This window comes from Tachyglossus aculeatus, chromosome 1, assembly GCF_015852505.1.
Source record: "Tachyglossus aculeatus isolate mTacAcu1 chromosome 1, mTacAcu1.pri, whole genome shotgun sequence".
Lineage (NCBI taxonomy): Eukaryota > Metazoa > Chordata > Mammalia > Monotremata > Tachyglossidae > Tachyglossus > Tachyglossus aculeatus.
The window spans coordinates 52,859,155-52,883,216 of NC_052066.1; the positions used below are offsets into that span (position 1 = coordinate 52,859,155).

Below are 24,062 nucleotides of genomic sequence, written 5' to 3' on the forward strand. Positions count from 1 at the left end.
CCCCCGTGGCACAACCTGATCAACTTGTAACCTCCCCAGCACTTAGAACAGTGCTTTGCACACAGTAAGAGCTTAATAAATGCCATTATTATTATTACCAGGATACCCCCAGGGCTCACATCAAACCATCAGACCAAATAGGTGAATACTCCATTTTTGGCCTGTCCCTCCAGTGTTTAGCCCCCGTGAAGGACTGAGTCCAGACTCAATTCAGGATGTTCAATTTAATCCTAAATTTGCCCAGCAAGTTTCCAGAATGGGTTTTCACTGAGCCGTTCTCTGGGAAAAAGTCCAAAATCGCTAGACATAGAGGTGTGTCCTGTAGAATTAAGACGATTTATGTCACAAGCATGAAGGGACCTCCATGCTGGCAGATCTCAGTACTCTCTGGCTAAATAGCCTCAAAATTTACTGAAGTCTCGCATGGGTCTCTGGCATGCAGAGCAGAATTGCTTATGATTCTAGCAAATGGTTTGATTTAATTTTTATTCAGTTATGAGGGACCGTCTCTATATGTTGCCAACTTGTACTTCCCAAGCGCTTAGTACAGTGCTCTGCACACAGTAAGCACTCAATCATTCAATCGTATTTATTGAGCGCTTACTGTGTGCAGAGCACTGTGAATGATTGATTAATTGATTGATTATGAGGTGCTGCAGCCATGTCAGCTGCAAAAGGGTCCAGCATTTAAAAAAATCCCTCTCTAGCACTTCAGAACGGGCTGCCCCCTGCGTCCTCATGCAAATGCCATAAAAAAGTATTTATTTGCACTTAACAAGTACCATAAAAAAGGGACTAGGAATAATAATTACAGTGTTTTTTTGTTAATAATAATAATAATGATGGTATTTGTTAAGCACTTACTATGTGCGAAGCACTGTTCTAAGTGCTGGGGAGGATACACGTTAATCAGGTTGTCCCATGTGGGGCTCACAGTCAATCCCCATTTTACAGATGAGGTCACTGAGGCACAGAGAAGTTAAGCGGCTTGCCCAAGGTCACAAAGCTGACAAGTGGCGGAGGCAGGATTCGAACCCATGCAGTACCCATGGGAAAGTAACTGGCAAGGAGGATGAGAGAGTGACCTTATGTCACGAGCATGAAGGACCTCCTAGTCACCTGGGGAAGCACACCTAACCCCTTTCCCACCCCACGTCCTAAATCTGCCCTGAGGCCTGAGTACCCAGCTTAGGACCCTATCCTTTATCGTTAAAGCCAAAGTCCTTTGCTTCCATGACCACAGATAATCAAGAATTATCAATTCATCCACAGCACTATTTACTGAGTGCCTACTGTGAGCCCATTGCTGGGTAGGGACCGTCTCTATATGTTGCCGACTTGCACTTCCCAAGCGCTTAGTCCAGTGCTCTGCACACAGTAAGCTCTCAATAAATACGAGTGAATGAATAATATTTGCAGGGCATAACGCTAGGTGATTGGGAACATTCGAGACAAAGCTTGTCTTTTCAGGGAGAGAAACTAACATAAATTGCAAGCACACAATAAACACAAGACTGAAAGCAGAGATACAACTGTGAAAAACAACAGATGCAATTTATTAACACGAATATATTGTACACAACACACAAACACTCGCCCAAATGTCTACAGGCAGAACTGTAACAAGGCCGTTAGTAAAAGCACATTTCTCACCTCTCTTATGTGTCGTTTCAGGTGCATATATACACACTGTCCAGTTTTTCGGTAGTGCCTTTCAACGTGTTCCCTCCCGAACGCCAGGAAAGTGTTCATACACACGTAGAGACCACCTTCAGAATCCTGAAAGAAAAAGATATGATGTATTACAGCAAAGTTAATCATCATCATCATCATCAATCGTATTTATTGAGCGCTTACTATGTGCAGAGCACTGTACTAAGCGCTTGGGAAGTACAAATTGGCAACATATAGAGACAGTCCCTACCCAACAGTGGGCTCACAGTCTAAAAGGGGGAGACAGAGAACAAAACCAAACATACTAACAAAATAAAATCAATAGAATAGATATGTACAAATAAAATAAATAGAGTAAAAAAGTATGTACAAACATATATACATATATACAGGTGCTGTGGGGAAGGGAAGGAGGTAAAATGGGGGGATGGAGAGGGGGACGAGGGGGACGAGTTAATAATGGAGGGAGCATTTAACTGGAAAGAAAACATACGTGAGAAAAAAAAGGTTATGCACAGTATATGCCCACTTCCGCACTACTGCTTTTTTTATCATCATCATCATTACTATTATTGTATTTGTTGAGCATTTACTATGTCAAGCACTGTTCTAAATTGATCAGATTGGATACAATTCCTATCCCACACAATCTAAGCAGGAAGGAGTACAGTTGCGGAAACTGAGGCACAGAGACGTGCCCCAGGTTACACAGCAGGCTAATAATAATAATAATAATAATAATAATAATAATAATGTTGGTATTTGTTAAGCGCTTACTATGTGCAAAGCACTGTTCTAAGCGCTGGGGTAGATACAAGGTGATCAGGTTGTCCCACGAGGGGCTCACAGTCTTCATCCCCATTTTACAGATGAGGGAACTGAGGCCCAGAGAAGTGAAGCGACTTGCCCAACGTCACACAGCTGACAAGTGGCAGAGCCGGAATTTGAACCCACGACCTCTAACTCCAAAGCCCGTGCTCTTTCCGCTGAGCCACACAAATGAAAGAACTGGGATTAGAACATGGGTCCTCTCGCTCCCATACCTTGCTTAATTATTTAACTTCCATAATGCTTCACTAATATCGTACTCCACTTCACCCAATCAGAATTTGTCCGTTCTTTCATTCACTGGTATTTATGGAGTACAGCATGTACTCCATATAAAATACAATAAAGTAGGCACAAGAATACAATAAAATACAAATAAGACATGATCCCTGGCCCTCAGAAACTCACAGTCTAGGAGAGAGAGTTATGCCCCAGAGGTGTACATGAGGAAGGATTGAATATATATGTTGCCAACTTGTACTTCCCAAGTGCTTAGTACAGTGCTCTGCACACAGTAAGCGCTCAATAAATACGATCGATTGATGATGAAATACATTAAAAAAAAAAAACAAAAGCACACAACAACAACGATGAACATAATATGAGCTCGAGAGCATTGTGGTTGAAGGAGCTGTTTATAGACTCTTTACCAGAAGCAGCGTGGCTCACTGGAAAGAGCCCGGGCTTTGGAGTCAGAGGTCATGGGTTCAAATCCCGGCTCCGCCAATTGTCAGCCGTGTGACTTTGGGCAAGTCACTTCACTTCTCTGGGCCTCAGTGACCTCATCTGGAAAACGGGGATGAAGACTGTGAGCCCTCCGTGGGACAACCTGATCACCTTGTAACCTCCCCAGCGCTTAGAACAGTGCTGCACACATAGTAAACGCTTAGTAAATGCCATCATTATTATTATTATTACCATACCAGCAGCTAAGCAGCATGGCCCCTCTAGACTGTGAGCCCGTTGTTGGGTAGGGACCGTCTCTAGATGTTGCCGACTTGTACTTCCCAAGCGCTTAGTACAGTGCTCTGCACACAGTAAGTGCCCAATAAATATGATTGAATGAATGAATGAATACGATTGAATGAATGAATCAATCAATCAATCAATTAATCAATGGAAGTAGTACAGTGTTGAGAGTCAGGAGACCTGGGTTTTAATCCCAGCTCTATTTGCCCACTGTGTGACCTTAATAATAATAATGATGGCATTTATTAAGCGCTTACTACGACCTTGAGCAAGTCACTGAACTTCTCAGTGCCTCAGTATCCTTATTTGTAAAATCATCATCACGGTACCTGTTATGTGCTTACTATCAATCAATTGATTCTACTTACTGAGCGCTAACAGTGTGCAGAGCCCTGTACTAAGTGTCTGGGAGAGGACTCTGTAACAGAGTTGGAAGATTGGAAATTGTACTTTGCAAGCGCTTAGTACAGTGCTCTGCACACAGTAAGCGCTCAATTATTACTACTGAATGAATGAATGAATTCCCTGCCCACACGGAGCGTACAGTTTAGGAGAGAGCCAAGTACTGTACTAAGCACTCAGGATTTTATAAGTGTTACCCTGCCTTTTAGAGTGTGAGCCCCCATGGGACAGGAACTATGCCTGATCTGATTCCCGCTGTTGGGTAGGGACTGTCTCTATATGTTGCCTACTTGTACTTCCCAAGCGCTTAGTACAGTGCTCTGCACACAGTAAAGGCTCAATAAATATGACTGAATGAATGAATGACTCTACCTCAGGGTTTAGTACAGTGTTTGGCAAACAGTAAGCACTTAAGAAATAACACAATTATTGTTATTCTAGGAAATCATTTAGGGTCCAATAGTCACAACAGTCCCCTCCCGATGCTTTCAAGCACGTGGAGAAGCAGAAGCAGCGTGCTTAGAGAAACAGCGTGGCTCAGTGGAAAGAGCCCGGGCTTGGGAGCCAGAGGTTGTGGGTTCTAATCCCAGCCCCTCCACTTGTCAGCTGTGTGACTTTGAGCAAGTCGCTTCACTTCTCTGGGCCGCAGTTCCCTCATCTGTAAAATGGGGATGAAGACTGTGAGCCCCCCGTGGGACAACCTGATCATCTTGTATCCTCCCCAGTGCTTAGAACAATCAATCAATCAATCAATCGTATTTATTGAGCGCCTACTGTGTGCAGAGCACTGTACTAAGCCCTTGGGAAGTACAAGTTGGCAACATATAGAGACAGTCCCTACGCAATGCTTGGCACATAGTAAGCGCTTAACAAATGCCATCATTATTATGATTATTATGTGGAGGCCATGGGGCCGCTGCTAGGGTCCTGTCCCACCTTGCTCAGGCCAGGCAGGTCGAGAGCAGAGTCCTAGGATAAAAATAATAATAATGATAATAATAATAATAATAATAATGGCATTTATTAAGCGCTTACTATGTGCAAAGCACTGTTCTAAGCGCTGGGATGACTCGGCCAGGGGACGGTGGCGGGGGTCCCTGGCATCAAGACCCTCCAGTGGTTGCCCTTCTAGACTGTGAGCCCACTGTTGGATAGGGACTGTCTCTATATGTTGCCAACTTGTACTTCCCAAGCGCTTAGTACAGTGCTCTGCACACAGTAAGCGCTCAATAAATGCAATTAATTGATTGATTGATTGCCATCCACCACCACACCAAACAAAAACTCCTCACCGCTGGCTTTAGAGCACTCCATCACCTTGCCCCCTTCTACCTCACCTCGCTACTCTCCTACCACAACCCAGCCCGCACACTTCACTCCTATAAATAATGATGAAGGCATTTATTAAGCGCTTACTCTGTGCAAAGCACTGTTCTAAGCGCTGGGGAGGTTTCAAGGTGATCAGGATGTCCCACGGGGGGCTCTTAATCCCCATTTTCCAGATGAGGGAACTGAGGCCCAGAGAAGTGAAGTGACTTGCCCAAAGTCACACACCTGACAACTGGCGGAGCAGGGATTTGAACCCGTGACCTCTGACTCCAAAGCCCGGGCTCTTTCCACTGAGCCACGCTGCTTCTCACTCCTCTAACGCTAAGCTTCTCGTTGTGCCTCGATCTCGCCTATCCCGCCGCCAATCCTTGGTCCACCTCTCGCCTGTGGCCTGGAACACGTTCCCTTCTCAAATCCTACCGACGCCGACTCTTGTTCCCCTTCAAAGCCTTATGAAATAAATATTTATTATTAAATAACTAATAATTATCATCATATTATTATTTATTAACTATTATTATATTATTAATATACTATAATCATTAATATATTGGTAATTATTGATGTATTATTCTATATTATTATTAAATAAATAATAAATACGATTGATTGATTAAAGGCCCATCTCCTCCAAGAGGCCCTCCCAGACTCATCGCCCCCTTTCCTCTTCTCCCACTCTCTTCTGCGTCGCCCTGACTTGATCCCTTTGTTCATCCCCCCTCTCAGCCTCACAGCACTAATGTACATATCTGTCATTTATTTTTTTATATAAATATCTGCCTTCCCCGCTCTAGACTGTAACATCATTTGGGGCAGGGAATGTGCCTGCTTATTGTTGTACTGTAATAATAATAACGATAATAATGGCATTTGTTAAGCGCTTACTATGTGCCAAGCACTGTTCTAAGCTCTGGGGAGGAGACAAGGTGATCAGATTGTCCCACGTGGGGCTCACAGTCTTCATCCCCATTTTACGGATTCATTCATTCATTCCCGCCTCCGCCACTTGTCAGCTGTGTGACTTTGGGCAAGTCACTTCACTTCTCTGGGCCTCAGTTACCTCATCTGGAAAATGGGGATTAAGGCAGTGAGCCCTTCGTGGGACAACCTGATCATCTTATATCTCCCCCAGCGCTTAGAACAGTGCTTTGCACATAGTAAGCGCTTAACAAATGCCATCATTATTATTATTATTATTATTATTATTAATTCAATCATATTTATTGAGAGCTTTCTATGTGCAGAGTGCTGTACTAAGCGCTTGGGAAGTCAAGTTGGCAACATCATCAATCGTATTTATTGAGCGCTTACTGTGTGCACAGCACTGTACTAAGCGCTTGGGAAGTACAAGTTGGCAACATGTAGAGACGGTCCCTACCCAACAGCGGGCTCACAGTCTAGAAGGGGTAACTGAGGTAACTGAGGCCCAGAGAAGTTAAGTGAGTTGCCCAAAGTCACACAGATGACAATTGGCAGAGTCGGGATTTGAACCCATGAACTTTGACTCCCAAGCCCGTGCTCTTGTACTCTCCCAAGTGCTTAGCACAGTGCTCTGCACATAGTAAGCTCCCAATAAATATGACAATGAATGAATGTATATATGTTTGTACGTATTTATTACTCTATTTAACTTGTACATATCTATTCTATTTATTTTATTTTGTTAGTATGTTTTGTTTTGTTCTCTGTCTCCCCCTTCTAGACTGTGAGCCCACTGTTGGGTAGGGACCGTCTCTATATGTTGCCAACTTGTACTTCCCAAGCACTTAGTACAGTGCTCTGCACACAGTAAGCGCTCAATAAATACGATTGATTGATTGATTGATTGATTGATGAGTGCCATCAAGGCAGATCAGAGGCAGAGCTCCAGGATGATGGGAAGGGCAGGGCGGGGAAGAGTGGCGGGACAACCTGGCATCAAGGCAGGTCAGGAGCAGAATCCCGGGCTGATGTGGAGTTGGGGAACTGTGGCAGGGGGACCCCGGCATCGAGGTTTGGCGAATCGACTGGCTGGGATCCCTGTCAACAGTATTAACCTGGCTTTCACTTAAAAACACCTGGCAGTGTAGCGGGAGATACAATTATTACCTGGCCCTTGTTTGCTCCCAATAATAATAATAATAATAGCATTTACTAAGCTCTTACTATGTGCAAAGCACTGTTCTAAGCGCCGGGGAGGCTACAAGGTGATCAGGTTGTCCCACGTGGGGCTCACAGTCTTCATCCTCATTTTACAGATGAGGTGACTGAGGCCCAGAGAAGTGACTTGCCCAAAGTCACACAGATGACAATTGGCAGAGCCGGGAATTGAACCCATGACCTCTGACTCCAAAGCCCGGGCTCTTGTACTCTCCCAAGCGCTTAGTACAGTGCTGTGCACATAGTAAGCTCTCAAAATACGTCTCCCCCTTCTAGACTGTGAGCCCGTTGTTGGGTAGGGACCGTCTCTAGATGTTGCCAACTCATACTTCCCAAGCGCTTAGTACAGTGCTCTGCACACAGTAAGCGCTCAATAAATACGATTGAATGAATGACTAAATGAATGAATGGTATCAAGGCAGGCAGAAGCAGAGCTCCAGGATGATGGGAAGGGCAGGGCGGGGAACAGTGGTGGGAGACCCTGGCATCAAGGCAGGTCAGGAGCAGAATAATAATAATAATAATAATAACGATTTTGGTATTTGTTAAGCGCTTACTATGTGCAAAGCACTGTTCTAATCAATCAATCGTATTTATGGAGCGCTTACTGCGTGCAGAGCACTGTACTAAATGCTTGGGAAGTACAAGTTGGCAAAATATAGAGATGGTCCCTACCCAACAGTAGGCTCACAGTGGGCACCCCAGTTCTAAGCACAGGGGAGGATACAAAGCGATCAGGTTGTCCCATGTGGGGCTCAGTCTTAATCCCCATTTGACAGATGAGGTAACTGAGGCACAGAGAAGTGAAGTGACTTGCCCACAGTCACACAGCTGACCAGCGGCGGAGCTGGGATTTGAACCCATGACTTCAGAACCCCGGGCTGATGTGTAGTTGGGGGAATGTGGCGGGGGACCCCGACATCAAGGTTCGGCAAATCAAGGGGCTGGGATCCCTGTCAACCCGGCTGTCTCTTAAAAACACCTAGCAGTGTAGGGGGATATACAATTATTACCTGGCCCTTGTTTGCTCCTAATAGTAACTGGGCCGTTTGTTAAGGATATATGTGCTAGACACTGTACGGAGTGCTGGGGTAAACACAAGCCCTTAGCAAATACCACAAAATTATCATTATTATTTTGAAGGTGTATGGAGTTAGCCTTGCCCAAATCACTCCCGCCCCGTGCCTAGAAACATACCGGGCACGCTGAGGGAGCCAATGGAGCGGTTGGTGGCCAACTGACTTACTGGCAAGCTGCGGCCCTGCCAACGCACTGTAGTCAATCAATCAATCAATCGTATTTATTGAGCGCTTACTGTGTGCAGAGCACTGTACTAAGCGCTTGGAAAGTATAAGTTGGCAACATATACAGAGACAGTCCCTACCCAACACTCAGAGCCACATCAGACCTCAGTCTGCTCATTCTCTCACAGACACAGACACAGACACAAACACACACACACACACACACACACACACACACACACACACACACACAGACACACAACACACACACAGTGAGGGTCACCCAGCCCTGTGTCACCATAGGGTCCTTAGCCCAGGTCTCCTGATCCAACAATTCTTGCATTAGATATGACGGAAAGCTCGTTCATTCATTCATTCAATCGTATTTACTGATGATGAGGATGATGATGATGATGGCATTTATGAAGCGCTTACTATGTGCAAAGCACTGTTCTAAGCGCTGGGGAGGAAACAAGGTGATCAGGTTGTCCCACAGTGGGCTCACAGTCTTAATCCCCATTTTATGGATTAGGGAACTGAGGCCCAGAGAAGTGAAGTGACTTGCCCAAAGTCACACAGCTGACAATTGGCGGAGCCAGGATTTGAACCCATGATCTCTGACTCCAAAGCCCGGGCTCTTTTCCACTGAGCCACGCTGCTTCTCCTGCAGCGTTTCCTGGGTACAGAGCACTAATACTAAGCACTTGGGAGAGTAAGCGTCAACAATCGACACATTCCCTGCCCACAATGAGCTTACAGTCTCCAGAGAAGCAGCGTGGCTCAGTGGAAAGAGCCCGGGCTTTGGAGTCAGAGGTCATGGGTTCAAATCCCAGCTCCACCAATTGTCAGCTGTGTGACTTTGGGCAAGTCACTTCACTTCTCTGGGCCTCAGTTACCTCATCTGGAAAATGGGGATGAAGACTGTGAGCCCCCCTTGGGACAACCTGATCACCTTGTAACCTCCCTAGCGCTTAGAACAGTGCTCTGCACATAGTAAGCACTTAATAAATGCTATCGTTATTATTATTACAGTCTAGAGCGGGGGAGGCGGACATCATTCATTCATTCATTCAATCGTATTTATTGAGCGCTTACTGTGTGCAGAGCACTGTACTAAGTGCTTGGGAAGTACAAGTTGGCGACATATAGTGACGGTCCCTACCCAACAGCGGGCTCACAGTCTAGAAGGGGGAGACAGACGACCAAACAAAACATGTGGACAGGTGTCAAGTCGTCAGAATAAATAGAATTCCACTACCACCAAAGTAGCATCCTTCTGAACAGCATTTTACATATCTACCTCACTTCATACTTCAAAGTGCTTCTGAGTAAGGCTACTTACTAGGTGTCCCCTTTTGTCCTGGACAAGGCCCATTTTGGGATTTCCTGCCTTAACTAACACATCCCCAGCTTCAGACGAAGCCAACGTTGACTCACGTCAATATAAATAAATAAATTACAGATGTGTACATAATTGCTGAAGGGTTGGGAGGGAGGAAGAACAAAGAGAGCAAGTCAGGGCGCCGCAGAAGGGAGTGGGAGAAGGGGAAAGGAGGGGCTTAGTCTAGGAAGGCTTCTTGGAGGAGATGTGCCCTCAGTAAGGCTTTGAAGGCAGGGGTGACCGACTGTCTTTCCGATTTGAGGGGACAGGGCATTCCAAGCCAGAGGCAGGATCAATCAATCAATCAATCAATCATATTTATTGAGCGCTTACTGTGTGCACAGCACTGTACTAAGCGCTTGGGAAGTCCAAGCTGGCAACATATAGGGACGGTCCCTACCCAACAGTGGGCTCACAGTCTAGAAGGGGGAGACAGAGAACAAAACCAAACATACTAACAAAATAAAATAAATAGAATAGATATGTACAAGTAAAATTAATAGAGTAACAAATATGTAAAAACATATATACATATATACAGTTGCTGTGGGGAAGGGAAGGAGGTAAGACGGGGGGATGGAGAGGGGGACGAGGGGGAGAGGAAGGAAGGGGCTCAGTCTGGGAAGGCTTCCTGGAGGAGGGGAGCTCTCAGTAGGGCCTTAAAGGGAGGAAGAGAGCTAGCCTGGCGGATGGGCAGAGGGAGGGCATTCCGGGTCCGGGGGATGACGTGGGCCGGGGGTCGATGGCGGTGGGGGCCAGGGGTCGGCGGCGAGACAGGCGAGATCGAGGTACAGTGAGAAGGTTGTGGGCAGGGAACGTGTCTACCACCTCTGTTAAAAGTGTACGCTCCCAAGTGCTTAGTACACTGCTCTGCACACAGTAAGCGCTCGATCAATATGGTCTTTCTCCTGAGCTGTGACAAAGCGCGCCTCTGTGCCCAAGGGGAAAAGAAAGTGCCTGCTTTGAAGTCCTTCATGCCAGTGAGGAGTACCAGTCAGTCCCGGCCTTCTCCTACCTCTAGTCCAGAAGAGAGATATAATAATAATAATGATGATGGCATTTGCTAAGCGCTTACTATGTGCAGAGCACTGTTCTAAGCGCTGGGGATGATTATGGCCAGAGCCTCATGGTGGCTTCTTCCTCAATTACCGCAGCCGGCAGATCTCAGTATTCTCTGGCTAACAGCTTCAAAATTTACTGAACCCTCACATTCATTCAATCGTATTTAATAATAATAATGGCATTTATTAAGCGCTTACTATGTGCAAAGCATTACTGAGCACTTACTGTGTGCAGAACACTGTACTAAGCGCTTGGGAAGTGCAAGTTGGCAACATATAGAGGTGGTCCCTATCCAACAGCGGGCTCACATGGGTCTCTGGTATACAGAGGAAGAGCTGCTTACGATTCCAGGAAATAGTTTGATTTATTTTTATTCGGTTACGAGGTGCTGCAGCCATGTCAGCTGTAAGAGGGACCGGCATGTTAAAAATCCCCCTCTAGCCCTTCAGAACGGGCTACCCCCTGCCTTCCCATTTTCATTCATTCATTCATTCATTCATTCAATCGTATTTACTGAGCACTTACTGTGTGGTTTTTTTGTTGCTTTTTTTTTAACGCTTCATGAATTTACGTGTCATCCTTGCGCAGGGGCCATGCTAATCTTCTCTGTATGGTTCCAATTTTAGTATAGGTGCTGCCGAAGCGAGCGCACTGACAGGAAAGCAACTGATAAGGATGACAGAGTGCCAGCATCCCTGGTCAAACCACCGTCACCTTAATCAATTCCTTCACACAGATCCTCAGTCCTGCTCCTAATCCCAAGGAGTCTACAATCTGGTGGAGGAGAGTGCTCAGAACAATGCTTTGCACATAATAATAATAATAATAATAGCATTTATTAAGCACTTACTATGTGCAAAGCACTGTTCTAAGCGCTGGGGGGTTACAAGGTGATCAGGTTGTCCCACGGGGGGCTCACAGTCTTCATCCCCATTTTACAGATGAGGGAACTGAGGCCCAGAGAAGTTAAGTGACTTGCCCAAAGTCACACAGCTGACAGTTGGCGGAGCTGGGATTTGAACCCATGACCTCTGACTCCAAAGCCCGGGCACATAGCAGGCGCTTAACAAATACCAACATTATTATAATTATTATTATTATTAAAATAAATTTCATGTAGAGGGAAGCAACCTCTCCTTATTGATGAATTGTGCTTTCCAAATGCTTAATACAGTGCTCTGCACACAGTAAGTGCTCAATAAATACCACCGAATGAATGAAAGTACAGAAATGCTACGATGAGGAGTGAGTACCATGTGATTATGGTGTGGGGAATCAAGTTGCATACATGTATGGAAGTGGCAACAGAGAGGGAAACAGGGTAGGAAGCCACAGAATAATAATAATTAGTATTATTATGGTATTGGTTTAAGAGCTTAGTATGTGCAAGGCACCATACTAAGAACTAGGATGGATACAAGCAAATTGGGTTGGACACAGTCCCTCTCCCACGTGGGGCTCACAATCTCAATCCCCATTTTACAGATGAGGAAACTGAGGCCCAGAGAAGTGAAGTGACTTGCCAAGACCACACAGCAGATAAGTGGTGGAGCCGGGATTAGAATCCATGACCTTCTGAGTCCCAGGCCCATACTCTACTCACTAAACTACGCTCTTCTCTACAGGTCTCCTGGTGGAGATGTGATTTTAGAAGGGCCTTGATGTACTTCCCGAGCGCTCAGTACAGTGCTCTGCACACAGTAAGCGCTCAATAAGTATGATTGAATGAATGAATGAATGAATGAATGAATGAATGAATGAATGAAATGGAAAGAGCTGTGCTCTGCCAGATATGAAGGGGAAAGGAATTCCAGGAAGGAGGGAAGAAGTGAGCGAGAGGTCGGCAGCAAGAAAGACAAGACCAAGGCACAGTGTGTCCGTTGGCAGTAGAGAAGCGAAGTGTGTGGGCTGGACTGTAGTGGGACAGGAGGAAGGATGTGCCTTATTGAAGACACATCTCTAATAAATCAATCATAAATATTGAGTGTGTGCTGAGCACCGTGCTAAGTGCTTGGGAGAGTACAACGATAAACACACCCATTCCCTGCCCACAACGAGCCTGCAGTCTAGAAGGGGAGACGGATATTAATAAAAAAAAAATTAGAGATACAAACTTAAGTGTTGTGAGGCTGGGAGGGGGATGAATAAAAGAAGCGAGCCAGGGAGATGCAAAGAACCTTCCCTGACTAAGCCCTCTTGGAGGAGATGTGCCTTCATTCTGAGCCCTACTGAGAGCTCACCTCCTCCAGGAGGCCTTCCCAGACTGAGCCCCCTCCTTCCTCTCCCCCTCATTCCCCTCTCCATCCCCCTGGTCTTACCTCCTTCCCTTCCCCGCAGCACCTGTATATATGTATATATGTTTGTACATGTTTATTACTCTGTTTATTTATTTTACTTGTACATATCCATTCTATTTATTTTATTTTGTAAATATGTTTGGTTTTGTTCTCTGTCTCCCCCTTCTAGACTGTGAGCCCACTGTTGGGTAGGTACCGTCTCTATTTGTTGCCAACTTGTACTTCCCAAGCGCTTAGTACAGTGCTCTGCACACAGTAAGCGCTCAATAAATATGATTGATTGATTGATTGATTAAGACTTTGAAGGTGGGAAGGTACTTGTCTATCTCCAAGAAGCTGTCCCTAACCAGGTCCTCATTTCATCTTCTCCTACTCCCGTCTGCGTCTTCCTTGCATTTGGATTTGCACACTTCATTCACCCCTCCCTCAGCCCCAAAGCACTTATGTACATATCTATAATTTATTTATTTATATTAATGTCAGTCCCCCACTTTAGACTGCATGGTCATCGTGGGCAGGGACTGTGTCTACCAACTCTGTCATACTGTACTCTCCTAAGTGCTTAGTACAGTGCTCTGCAGACAGCAACCACTCAGTAGACAGGATTGGCTGGCTGACTGAAGAAGTTAAAGGGAGGGAATTGATTAAGTGCCTTCAAGCCTGGGGTCATGAATTTCTGCTTGATGCAGAGAGGAATGGAAAACCATCTGCAGATTTTGAGGACTGAGTAGGCATGTGCAAAACGATATTTTAGAAAAAATGACCTGGCCAGCAGAGTGAAGTCTGGACTGGAGAGGGAAGAGGCTGAAGGTAGGGGAATGAAGGATGAGGCTGGTAGAGTAGTTGAGGTAGTATATACCAAGTGTTCAGACCAGAGTGGTAATAATAATGATGGCATTTGTTAAGCGCTTACTATGTGCAAAGCACTGCTCCTCTATTGCTAACCTTCTCAATGTGCCTCTATCTCGCCTATCATCATCATCATCATCATCATCAATCGTATTTATTGAGCGCTTACTATGTGCAGAGCACTGTACTAAGCGCTTGGGAAGTACAAATTGACAACATATAGAGGCAGTCCCTACCCAACAGTGGGCTCACAGTCTAAAAGGGGGAGACAGAGAACAAAACCAAATATACTAACAAAATAAAATAGAATAGACATGTACAAATAAAATAAATAAATAAATAAATAAATAGAGTAATAAATATGTACAAACAAATATACATACATACAGGTGCTGTGGGGAAGGGAAGGAGGTAAGATGGGGGGATGGAGAGGGGGACGAGGGGGAGAGGAAGGAAGGGGCTCAGTCTGGGAAGGCCTCCTGGAGGAGGTGAGCTCTCAGCAGGGCCTTGAAGGGAGGAGGAGAGCTAGCTTGGCGGATGGGCAGAGGGAGGGCATTCCGGGCCCGGGGGAGGACGTGGGCCGGGGGTCGATGGCGGGACAGGCGAGAGCGAGGTACAGTGAGGAGATTAGCGGCGGAGGATTGGAGGGTGCGGGCTGGGCTGGAGAAGGAGAGAAGGGAGGTGAGGGAGGAGGGGGCGAGGGGATGGACAGCCTTGAAGCCCAGGGGGAGGAGTTTCTGCCTGATGCACAGATTGATTGGTAGCCACTGGAGCCACTATCGCACCACCGATCCCTGGCCCACGTCCTGCCTCTGGCCTGGAAACCCTCCCTCCTCAAATCTGACAGGCATTACTCTCCCCACCTTCAAAGCCTTACTGAAGGCCCATCTCCTCCAAGAGGCCTTCTCTAACTAAACCCTCCTTTCCTCTTCTCCCACTCCCTTCTGTGTTGCCCAGATTTGCTCCCTCTATTCTTCCCCCTTCCAAGCCTCACAACACTTACATATACATCCGCAATTTATTTTTTCATATTAATGTCTGTCTCCCGTCTCCATTCATTCATTCATTCAATCGTATTTACTGAGCGCTTACTGTGTGCAGAGCACTGTACTAAGCGCTTGGGAAGTACAAGTTGGCAACGTATAGAGACGGTCCCTACCCAACAGTGGGCTCACAGTCTAGAGACTGTAAGCTCGTTGTGGGTAGGGAATGTTTCTGTTTGTTACTGTATTGTGCTCTCCCAAGCACTTAGTGCAGTGCTCATCACACAGTAAGAGCTCAATAAATGTGATTGAATGAATGAATGAATACTTTTCAAAAGGATGAGGCAGAGTCTAGAGATGGTGTGAAGATAAAAGTCACAGTTAGTCAATTGTATTTATCTAGCGCTTACTGTGTGCACAATAAATACGACTGACTCACTGATTTTTGTCTTCACACCATCTCTAGACTCTGCCCCATCCTCTCCATCCAACTGTTCAATCACTCATTCATTCAATAGTATTTATTGAGCGCTTACTGTGTGCCGAGCACTGTACTAAGCACTTGGGAGGGTACACTATAACAATAAACAGATACATTCCGTGCCCACAATGAGCGTACAGTCTAGAGGGGGAGACAGACATTAATATAAAGTACAGATATCATCATCATCATCATCAATCGTATTTATTGAGCACTTACTATGTGCAGAGCACTGTACTAAGCGCTTGGGAAGTACAAATTGGCAACATCTAGAGACAGTCCCCACCCACCAGTGGGCTCACAGTCTAAAAGGGGGAGACAGAGGACAAAACCAAACACACTAACAAAACAAAATAAATAGAATAGATATGTACAAGTAAAATAAATAAATAGAGTAATAAATATGTACAGACATATACACAGGTGCTGTGGGGAGGGGAAGGAGGTAAGGCGGGGGGGATGGAGAGGGGGACGAGGGGGAGAGGAAGGAAGGGGCTCAGTCTGGGAAGGCCTCCTGGAGGAGGTGTATATATGTTTGTCCCGATTTATTACTCCATTTACCCATTTATTTCACTTGTACACACCCATCCCAACCATTCTATCTTGTTAGTATGTTTCGTTTGGTTCTCCCTATCCCGCCTTCATTACCGCATCAGCCTCCTGGCTGACCACCCTACCTGCCCGTCTCTGCCTGAGCATGGTCCTGAGAATCAGAAGGTCCTGGGTTCTAATCCCAGCTCCACCACTTGTCTGCTGTGTGACCTTGGGCAAGTCGCTTCACTTCTCTGTGCTTCAGTTACCTCATCTGTAAAATGGGGATTGAAGCTGTGAGCCCCCTCTCCTTCCCCCCCGTCTTGCCTCCTTCCCTTCCACACAGCACCTGTATATATGTATATATGATTGTACATATTTATTACTCTATTTATTTTACTTGTACATATCTATTCTATTTATTTTATTTTGTTAATATGTTTGGTTTTGTTCTCTGTCTCCCCCTTCTGTACTGTGAGCCCACTGTTGGGTAGGGACCGTCTCTATATGTTGCCAACTTGGACTTCCCAAGCGCTTAGTACAGTGCTCTGCACACAGTAAGCGCTCAATAAATATGATTGATTGATTGATTGACAGGGACTGTGCCCACCCCAGCTTTTAGTATAGCATCTGGTAAACACGGTAAGCAGTTAAATACCACAATCATTAGAGAAGCCACAAACACAGCCAATAGTTTATATTGGCAGCACCAAGCTAAACATTGTTACAAAATTTGGTTTCCTAGGCAGCATGCTGACCAATAATGCAATGATGGCAAATCAAATCACGAAAACAAGCACATCTTTTTGGACCCAGCCGAACAGAAAAAGCAGAATCATATAATAGTTAACTAAATCCATCTATTCCTGTGGGAGTCCTTTGGATTAACTCAATTTAGTCTACCTTTCTCACAGCTAAACCAATAGTCTAAAAAAGAAGGGGAATATTTGGTCATCTAAACCCAAGGAAAGTATTTATTTCAACTTGTTTTGGATAGCACCTGTATATATGTATATATGTGTGTACGTATTTATAACTCTATTTTATTTGTACATATTTATTCTATTTATTTTATTTTGTTAATATGTTTTGTTTTGTTGTCTGTCTCCCCCTTCTAGACCGCGTGCCCGCTGTTGGGTAGGGACCGTCTCTAGATGTTGCCAACTTGTACTTCCCAAGCGCTTAGTACAGTGCTCTGCACACAGTAAGCGCTCAATAAATACGATTGAATGAATGAATGAATGATAGGAAATGCAGATGAACAATCGAAGACAAACAAATGAAAATAAACTCCAATACAGAAGAGACAAAGCGACGCAGGAGCCGAGGTAGTATCAATAAAAGGAAAGAAAACAAGTTACAAAAATTTAGCAGTAGCCAAAACTGAAGAATTTCCCTCACAAGAGAAAATCTCCCAAAAACGGGATTAAATAGGGTGAAATATAACTCTGAAGCACATAACTTCACAAGAAAATATCCACCTATCACATCAAATTGAGAAGGGCTGAAAATGAGCAATCAGCAAATCTGCCATCCACACTGGTAGCCAATTTTTGTTACAAGTTTATGTTTTTAAGCACTATATCTCAGTCATTGGGATTCTCAAGTGGGACAGGACTGTTTCTGATATGTTAGGTTTGAACCTTGAACCTTCCTCAAAGCTTAGCACAGTGCTTGGTAAAGAGCAAGCACTTAATAAATTCCATAACTAACAAAATACAATAACCTTAGTCACTGCTCAAGAATTGTCCTAGTGGAATGCAGTATTGAAATGTGTTGAAATTGAAGCACTTGGCAATTCTGATTTTTGTGCTCTGTGAATGATTAACACATTCCAGTTATGATGCCAACTTGTACTTCCCAAGCGCTTAGTACAGTGCTCTGCACACAGTAAGTGCTCAAAAAATGTGATTGATGATGATTCCAGTTCTTTCACCCTCCCACATGGAGCTCACTCTTCACCGTGTCCTCGAAATACACGAGTAATGAGAGAAAAATTGAAGACATCAATCCAGAGGCAGACAGCCTTCTTCTTAAATAGTAATTGCTACCAAATCCTTTTGTCCTTAGTTGATGTCTATAAAAAGAATGACACACTAGTTACACCGTCCTTAGTCTACCCTTGTTTTGAAAGGACATCTCCGCACAGATTTCCCTCCAGCACTTTCAAATGAACACGAATAAAATTGTCTCTTTGCTCTTAAGCCCTCTCCTCCTCTTGTTCTTCCTCCTCCTCAGTCAAAGGTATTTATTGATCACTTACTGTGTACAGAGAACTATACTAAGCACTTGAAAGAGTACAATATAAGAGTTGGTGTACACATTCCCTGCCCACAACAAGCATCCTGCCTCTTTTAACTTCCTTATCTCTGATGACAACATATCTTCCCCCTCCTGATTTCTTTTCTGAGCCATATCACCTCAGGACCTGAAAACCATGACTTACCTTTCTAATGTTAAATCAATAAAGGGACTGGTTTTAAATCTAAGTTTCTTTTGAGATTCCTTCCTCGGTAATAATTGTAATAATCTACACTGTGAACTCACTGTGGGCAGGGACTGTGTCAGTTATACTGTTAAAGCACTTAGTACAGTGTTCTGCACACAGTAAGTGCTCAGTAAATATGATTTACTGATTAGTATTTAAGTGCTTACTATGTACCAAGCACTGTACTAAGCACTGCAATAGAAACAAGATATTGAGGTCCCTCATGGGACTCACAGTCTAAACAGGAGGGAGCACAGATATTGAATCCCCATTGAGCAGAGGAAGGAACTGAGGCACAGAGAAGTGACTTGCTCAAGGTCACACAGCATTTCATTCATTCAATCGTATTTATTGAGCGCTTACTGTGTGCAGAGCACTGTACTAAGCGCTAGGGAAGTACAAGTCGGCAACATATAGAGCCGGTCCCTACCCAACAACGGGCTCACAGTCTAGAAGGGGGCAGACACACAACAGACACACATGGACTGGCAGACACACACACCCTCGTGTAATAATAATAATAACGGCATTTATTAAGCACTTACTACGTGCAAAGCACTGTTCCAAGCACTGGGGAGGTCACAAGGTGATCAGGTTGTCCCACGGGGGGCTCACAGCTTTAATCCCAAGCGCTTAGTACAGTGCTCTGCACACAGCAGACAAGTGGCAGAGCCGGAATTAGAACCCAAGTCCTCTGATTCCCATACGTGCACCCTTTCTACTAGGCCACGCTGTTTCCTGCTTCTTCCCTAATTAAATCACCTCCATGAAATATTCCGAGTAAAATAGCATTTAATGGCAATTACTCATTTCAGAGATTTACCCTCAGACATGTCTATCAAAAAGTTTCGCAGCATTTCAAAACGTTCCACCGAGTTTCACTGAGCGCCGGCCGGATTCCTTAAGATCTTTACATCCTTTGAAATCCCCGTTTGCAGGGAGAGGGCCGTTTCTTCTGCTCCTCATTCGGGATATTTTAACAAGAAGGTCCCGATCTCGGAAATGAGAGTCACCATCATCATCAATCGTACTTATTGAGCGCTTACTGTGTGCAGAGCACTGTACTAAGCGCTTGGGAAGTACAAATTGGCAACATATAGAGACAGTCCCTACCCAACAGTGGGCTCACAGTCTAAAAGGGGGAGACAAAACCAAACATACTACAAAATAAAATAGAATAGATATGTACAAGTAAAATAAATAAATAGAGTAATAAATATGTACAAACATATATACATATATACAGGTGCTGTGGGGAAGGGAAGGAGGTAAGATGGGGGGATGGAGAGGGGGGACGAGGGGGAGAGGAAGGAAGGGGCTCAGTCTGGGAAGGCTTCCTGGAGGAGGTGAGCTCTCAGTAGGGCTTTGAAGGGAGGAAGAGAGCTAGCTTGGCAGATGGGCAGAGGGAGGGCATTCCAGGCCCGGGGGATGACGTGGGCCGGGGGTCGATGGCGGGACAGGCGAGAACGAGGTACGGTGAGGAGATTAGCGGCGGAGGAGCGGAGGATGCGGGCTGGGCTGGAGAAGGAGAGAAGGGAGGTGAGGTAGGAGGGGGCGAGGGGATGGACAGCCTTGAAGCCCAGGGTGAGGAGTTTCTGCCTGATGTGCAGATTGATTGGTAGCCACTGGAGATTTTTGAGGAGATTATTGAGTCTCACAAGAGTCCAGTCTACTTCTGTTCTCCTGGGAAGGCCAGAAGCAGGGGCCGAGATGCTTAATCTCCAACCCCACCCTGCCTTGTCACACGGCTAGAAGGGCAGAAACAGTGTCAGCCTGGGTGAAAGCTGACCCTTCCAATCAACTCTTACTGAAAGGCTGATGGTTCAAAATATCAACTGACTCAACAGATATGACATGAAAGGCTCAAGCATAAATCCAATCCAACCTCTTCTCCACGAGTGGGGCAGGAGAGGATACAAGAAGACACGTAAATCTCATTTATTGGGGCTGCGTGGTTCTCGCAACTCCCAACTCTGAAGGCCAGACCATCTGCATGAGAAGCAGCGTGGCTCAGTAGAAAGAGCCCGGGCTTGGGAGTCAGCGGTCATGGGTTCTAATCCCGACTCCGCCACTTGTCAGCTGTGTGACTGTGGGCAAGTCACTTAACTTTCCAGCGCTTAGAACAGTGCTTTGCACATAGTAAGCGCTTAACAAATACCATCATTATTATTAACTTCTCTGTTCCTCTGTTACCACATCCATAAAATGGGGACCAAGACTGTGAGCCCCATGTGGGACAGCCTGATTACCTTGTATCCCCCCGCAGCGCTTAGAACAGTGCTTGGCACATAGTAAGCGCTTAACAAATGCCTTATTATTATTATCTACAACCGGACAGAAACCACTTTCTTCCTCCAGCAGAGCAGTCGGTTTCCCTCTCTTATTGGATAGTGATGATCTCGATTAGTGGAGTAAATTCTAAATCCAAGCCCTCATTCCAGAACCTTCCTCACTGGGATGGTTAGGTCTGAGGAAGACAATGAAGGGATATCTGTCCAATCGCAGGACTTTCACTTCCACAAAGCGTAACTGCTTTGTAGATCTATTTAACAGTAGATACCATAAAAAGGAAGAGAGATTTCCAGCAAGTTTATCACCTGCATATTTTTACTCCTCTTGTAATAATAATAATAATGGTATTAAGCAATTACTATGTGATAAGCACTGGGGTACATCATCATCATCATCAATGGTATTTATTAAGCACTTGCTGAGTGTGTGCAGAGCGCTGCACTTGGGAAAGCACAATAAAACAGAGTTTGCAGACACATTCCCTGCCCACAATGAGTTTTCAGTCTAAAGGGGATTCTAATCTTGGCTCCTCCATTTGTCTGCTGTGTGACCTTGGGCAAGCTACTTCACTTCTTCGTGCCTCAGTTACCTCATCTGTAAAATGGTCATTAACACATGGACTTTGTCCGACCTGATTAGCTTGTATCTAACCCAACACTTGGTACGGTGCCTGACACATAGTAAGCACTTAAATACTTAAAAAAAAATAATCAGGTTGGATATAGTTCCTGTTCCTCATCAGACTTACAGTCTGTGTAGGGGGAGAATAAGCATTTAAGCCCCATTTTTCAGGTGAGGAAACTGAGGCACAGAAATGCTATGTGACTTGTCCAGGATTACACATGCAGATGTTGCCGACTTGTACTTCCCAAACAGTACAGTGCTCGGCACACAGTAAGCACTCAATAAATACAACTGAATGAATGAACGAATGTGTCATAGCTGGGAGTAGAACCCAAGTCCACCGATTTCATCTGTACATAGTTATTCTATTTATTTTATTTTGTTAATATGTTTTGTTTTTGTTCTCTGTCTCCCCCTTCTAGACTGTGATCCCACCGTTGGGTAGGGACCGTCTCTATATGTTGCCAACCTGTACTTCCCAAGCGCTTAGTACAGTGCTCTGCACACAGTAAGCGCTCAATAAATACGACTGAATGAATGAATGAATGATTCCCAGGCCTTCCCCATTTCCACTGCTTCAACCCTCATTCTATGCAAATAAAAGAGAAACCCAAAAATTGTTTGTGTATTTATATATAGCTCCAATGTCCTCTATAGTAAAACTGGCGAATGAACAAGCTCCCTTCTTCCATGGTTTGAAAACCATACCATGCACAATTGTGTAAGAATGAATGGAACAAGGGGGTTGTAAACGCTAAATAATTGCCACATTAATTCATAACAACTCAGCCCCACAGAATCCCTGGCATCTGACTAAATATGCTGTTCAAAATAATGTTGAATTGAGGTCAATGTAGTATTTCTTTTACAGAGGAGAAAACAATGCTTACTTTCAAACCGTAAAAAATTTTAAAAAATTAGGGTTGGAGTGAAAATTCCTCCTAAAGTGCAGGAATTATGTCTCCTTCAATTGTTCTCTCCTAAATGCTTGGTACTGGGCTCTGCTCACAGCATGTGTTCAATTAACACTGCTGTGGGAATTTTGTTCTGTGAACTTTCTGTCAAATAGGATTGCATAAGCTAAATTCTAAAGTTATGAAGGAAGCAATTATAGAATCCTAATGGCAGGACTCCAAAATCTAAAGGGGTCATTTACACAAGAGTTGCTGTTTTACTTTTGCCTTTGGGGCACTTTACTGCTCCACACAAATTCAAATTAAAAGAGAAAACACTGTTAGGAAATAAGCCTCTTGAAAGCCAAAAAAAAAACCCCAAAAAACCTAACTTTCCACAAAAAAGGAATGGATCCCTTCCCACGCTAAAAATCAATGCCAACTACTAAATTTTCATTTTTCCATTGAGTTTTACCACTGGAAATCACTGTCAATTGCAATTAGTTTTCTATTCAGAAGGTGACCTATTCATTTTTTTTTTCTGGGACAAAATCCTGCCTGGAAGAGAGTGAATATGGTAAATCAGAGGTTAAAGGGAAAGACTTGTTCAAGCATATAAAAGTTCACCAAAAATCCAGCCGTACCTTGCTACAGGTACATTCTATTTTAGATAATATTTTAGATAAATTCAACCTTATCAATCAATCAATCAATCGTATTTATTGAGCGCTTACTGTGTGTACAGCACTGTACTAAGCGCTTGGGAAGTATAAGTTGGCAACATATAGAGACAGTCCCTACCCAACAGTGGGCTCACAGTCTAAAAGGGGGAGACAGAGAACAAAACCAAACATACTAACAAAATAAAAACCTTATAAATTAATGAGTATCCTGGGCAAAGGTCTGGTTGTAACAAGTAATAAAGACTATCGATTTCATTGTTAGCTGAACATTTCCTGGGAAAAAGGCCCACTGACAAAAATATCCTATTCTGTGGTAAAATCCTGTACTTGTTTGAAAGATCATTATTACAAAATTTATCAGTCCATGTCCTGAAAATCACAAGTTGCCTTGTGTATCAGGGGTAAGAGAATTGAACTTTTCACATGATGAAAAGGGAAGGAAAAATCCAAACTACTTAACTCTGGGGGCCCATATCTTACGTATTTGGAGAGGGCTTACTTTTTGCCTCTCTCTTCCATGCCGGGCACTGTACTAAGTGCTGGAGTGGATACAAGCAAATCAGATTGGACGCAGTTCCTGTCCCACCTGGGGCTCACAGTCTCAATCCCCATTTGACAGATGAAGTAACTGAGACACAGAGAAATGACGTGACTTGCCCAGGGTCCCACAGCAATCATGTGGCAGGGTCAGGATTAGAACCCATGACCTTTCGACTCCAGCCCCATGCTCTATCCACAACACCACACTGCTTATCATTAGACTGTGAGCCCACTTTTAGACTGTGAGCCCACTGTTGGGTAGGGACTGTCTCTATATGTTGCCAATTTGTACTTCCCAAGCGCTTAGTACAGTGCTCTGCACATAGTAAGCGCTCAATAAATACGATTGATGATGATGATGATGATGACGATG

The 24,062-nt window shown here is 44.5% G+C and overlaps 1 protein-coding gene and 1 non-coding gene across 2 annotated transcripts in view; both read right to left on the reverse strand.

Moving 5' to 3' along the window:
- USP13 (ubiquitin specific peptidase 13) overlaps positions 1–24,062 on the reverse strand; it is a 174,171-nt gene that overhangs the window by 130,454 nt on the left and 19,655 nt on the right. The window contains exon 2 of the mRNA XM_038744085.1: positions 1,654–1,779. Coding sequence (XP_038600013.1) covers positions 1,654–1,779 — 126 coding nt within the window. The remainder of the gene's footprint in view (positions 1–1,653; positions 1,780–24,062) is intronic.
- LOC119938427 lies at positions 11,572–11,678 on the reverse strand. The gene has a single exon (XR_005454430.1). It is a non-coding gene; the product is annotated as a U6 spliceosomal RNA (small nuclear RNA).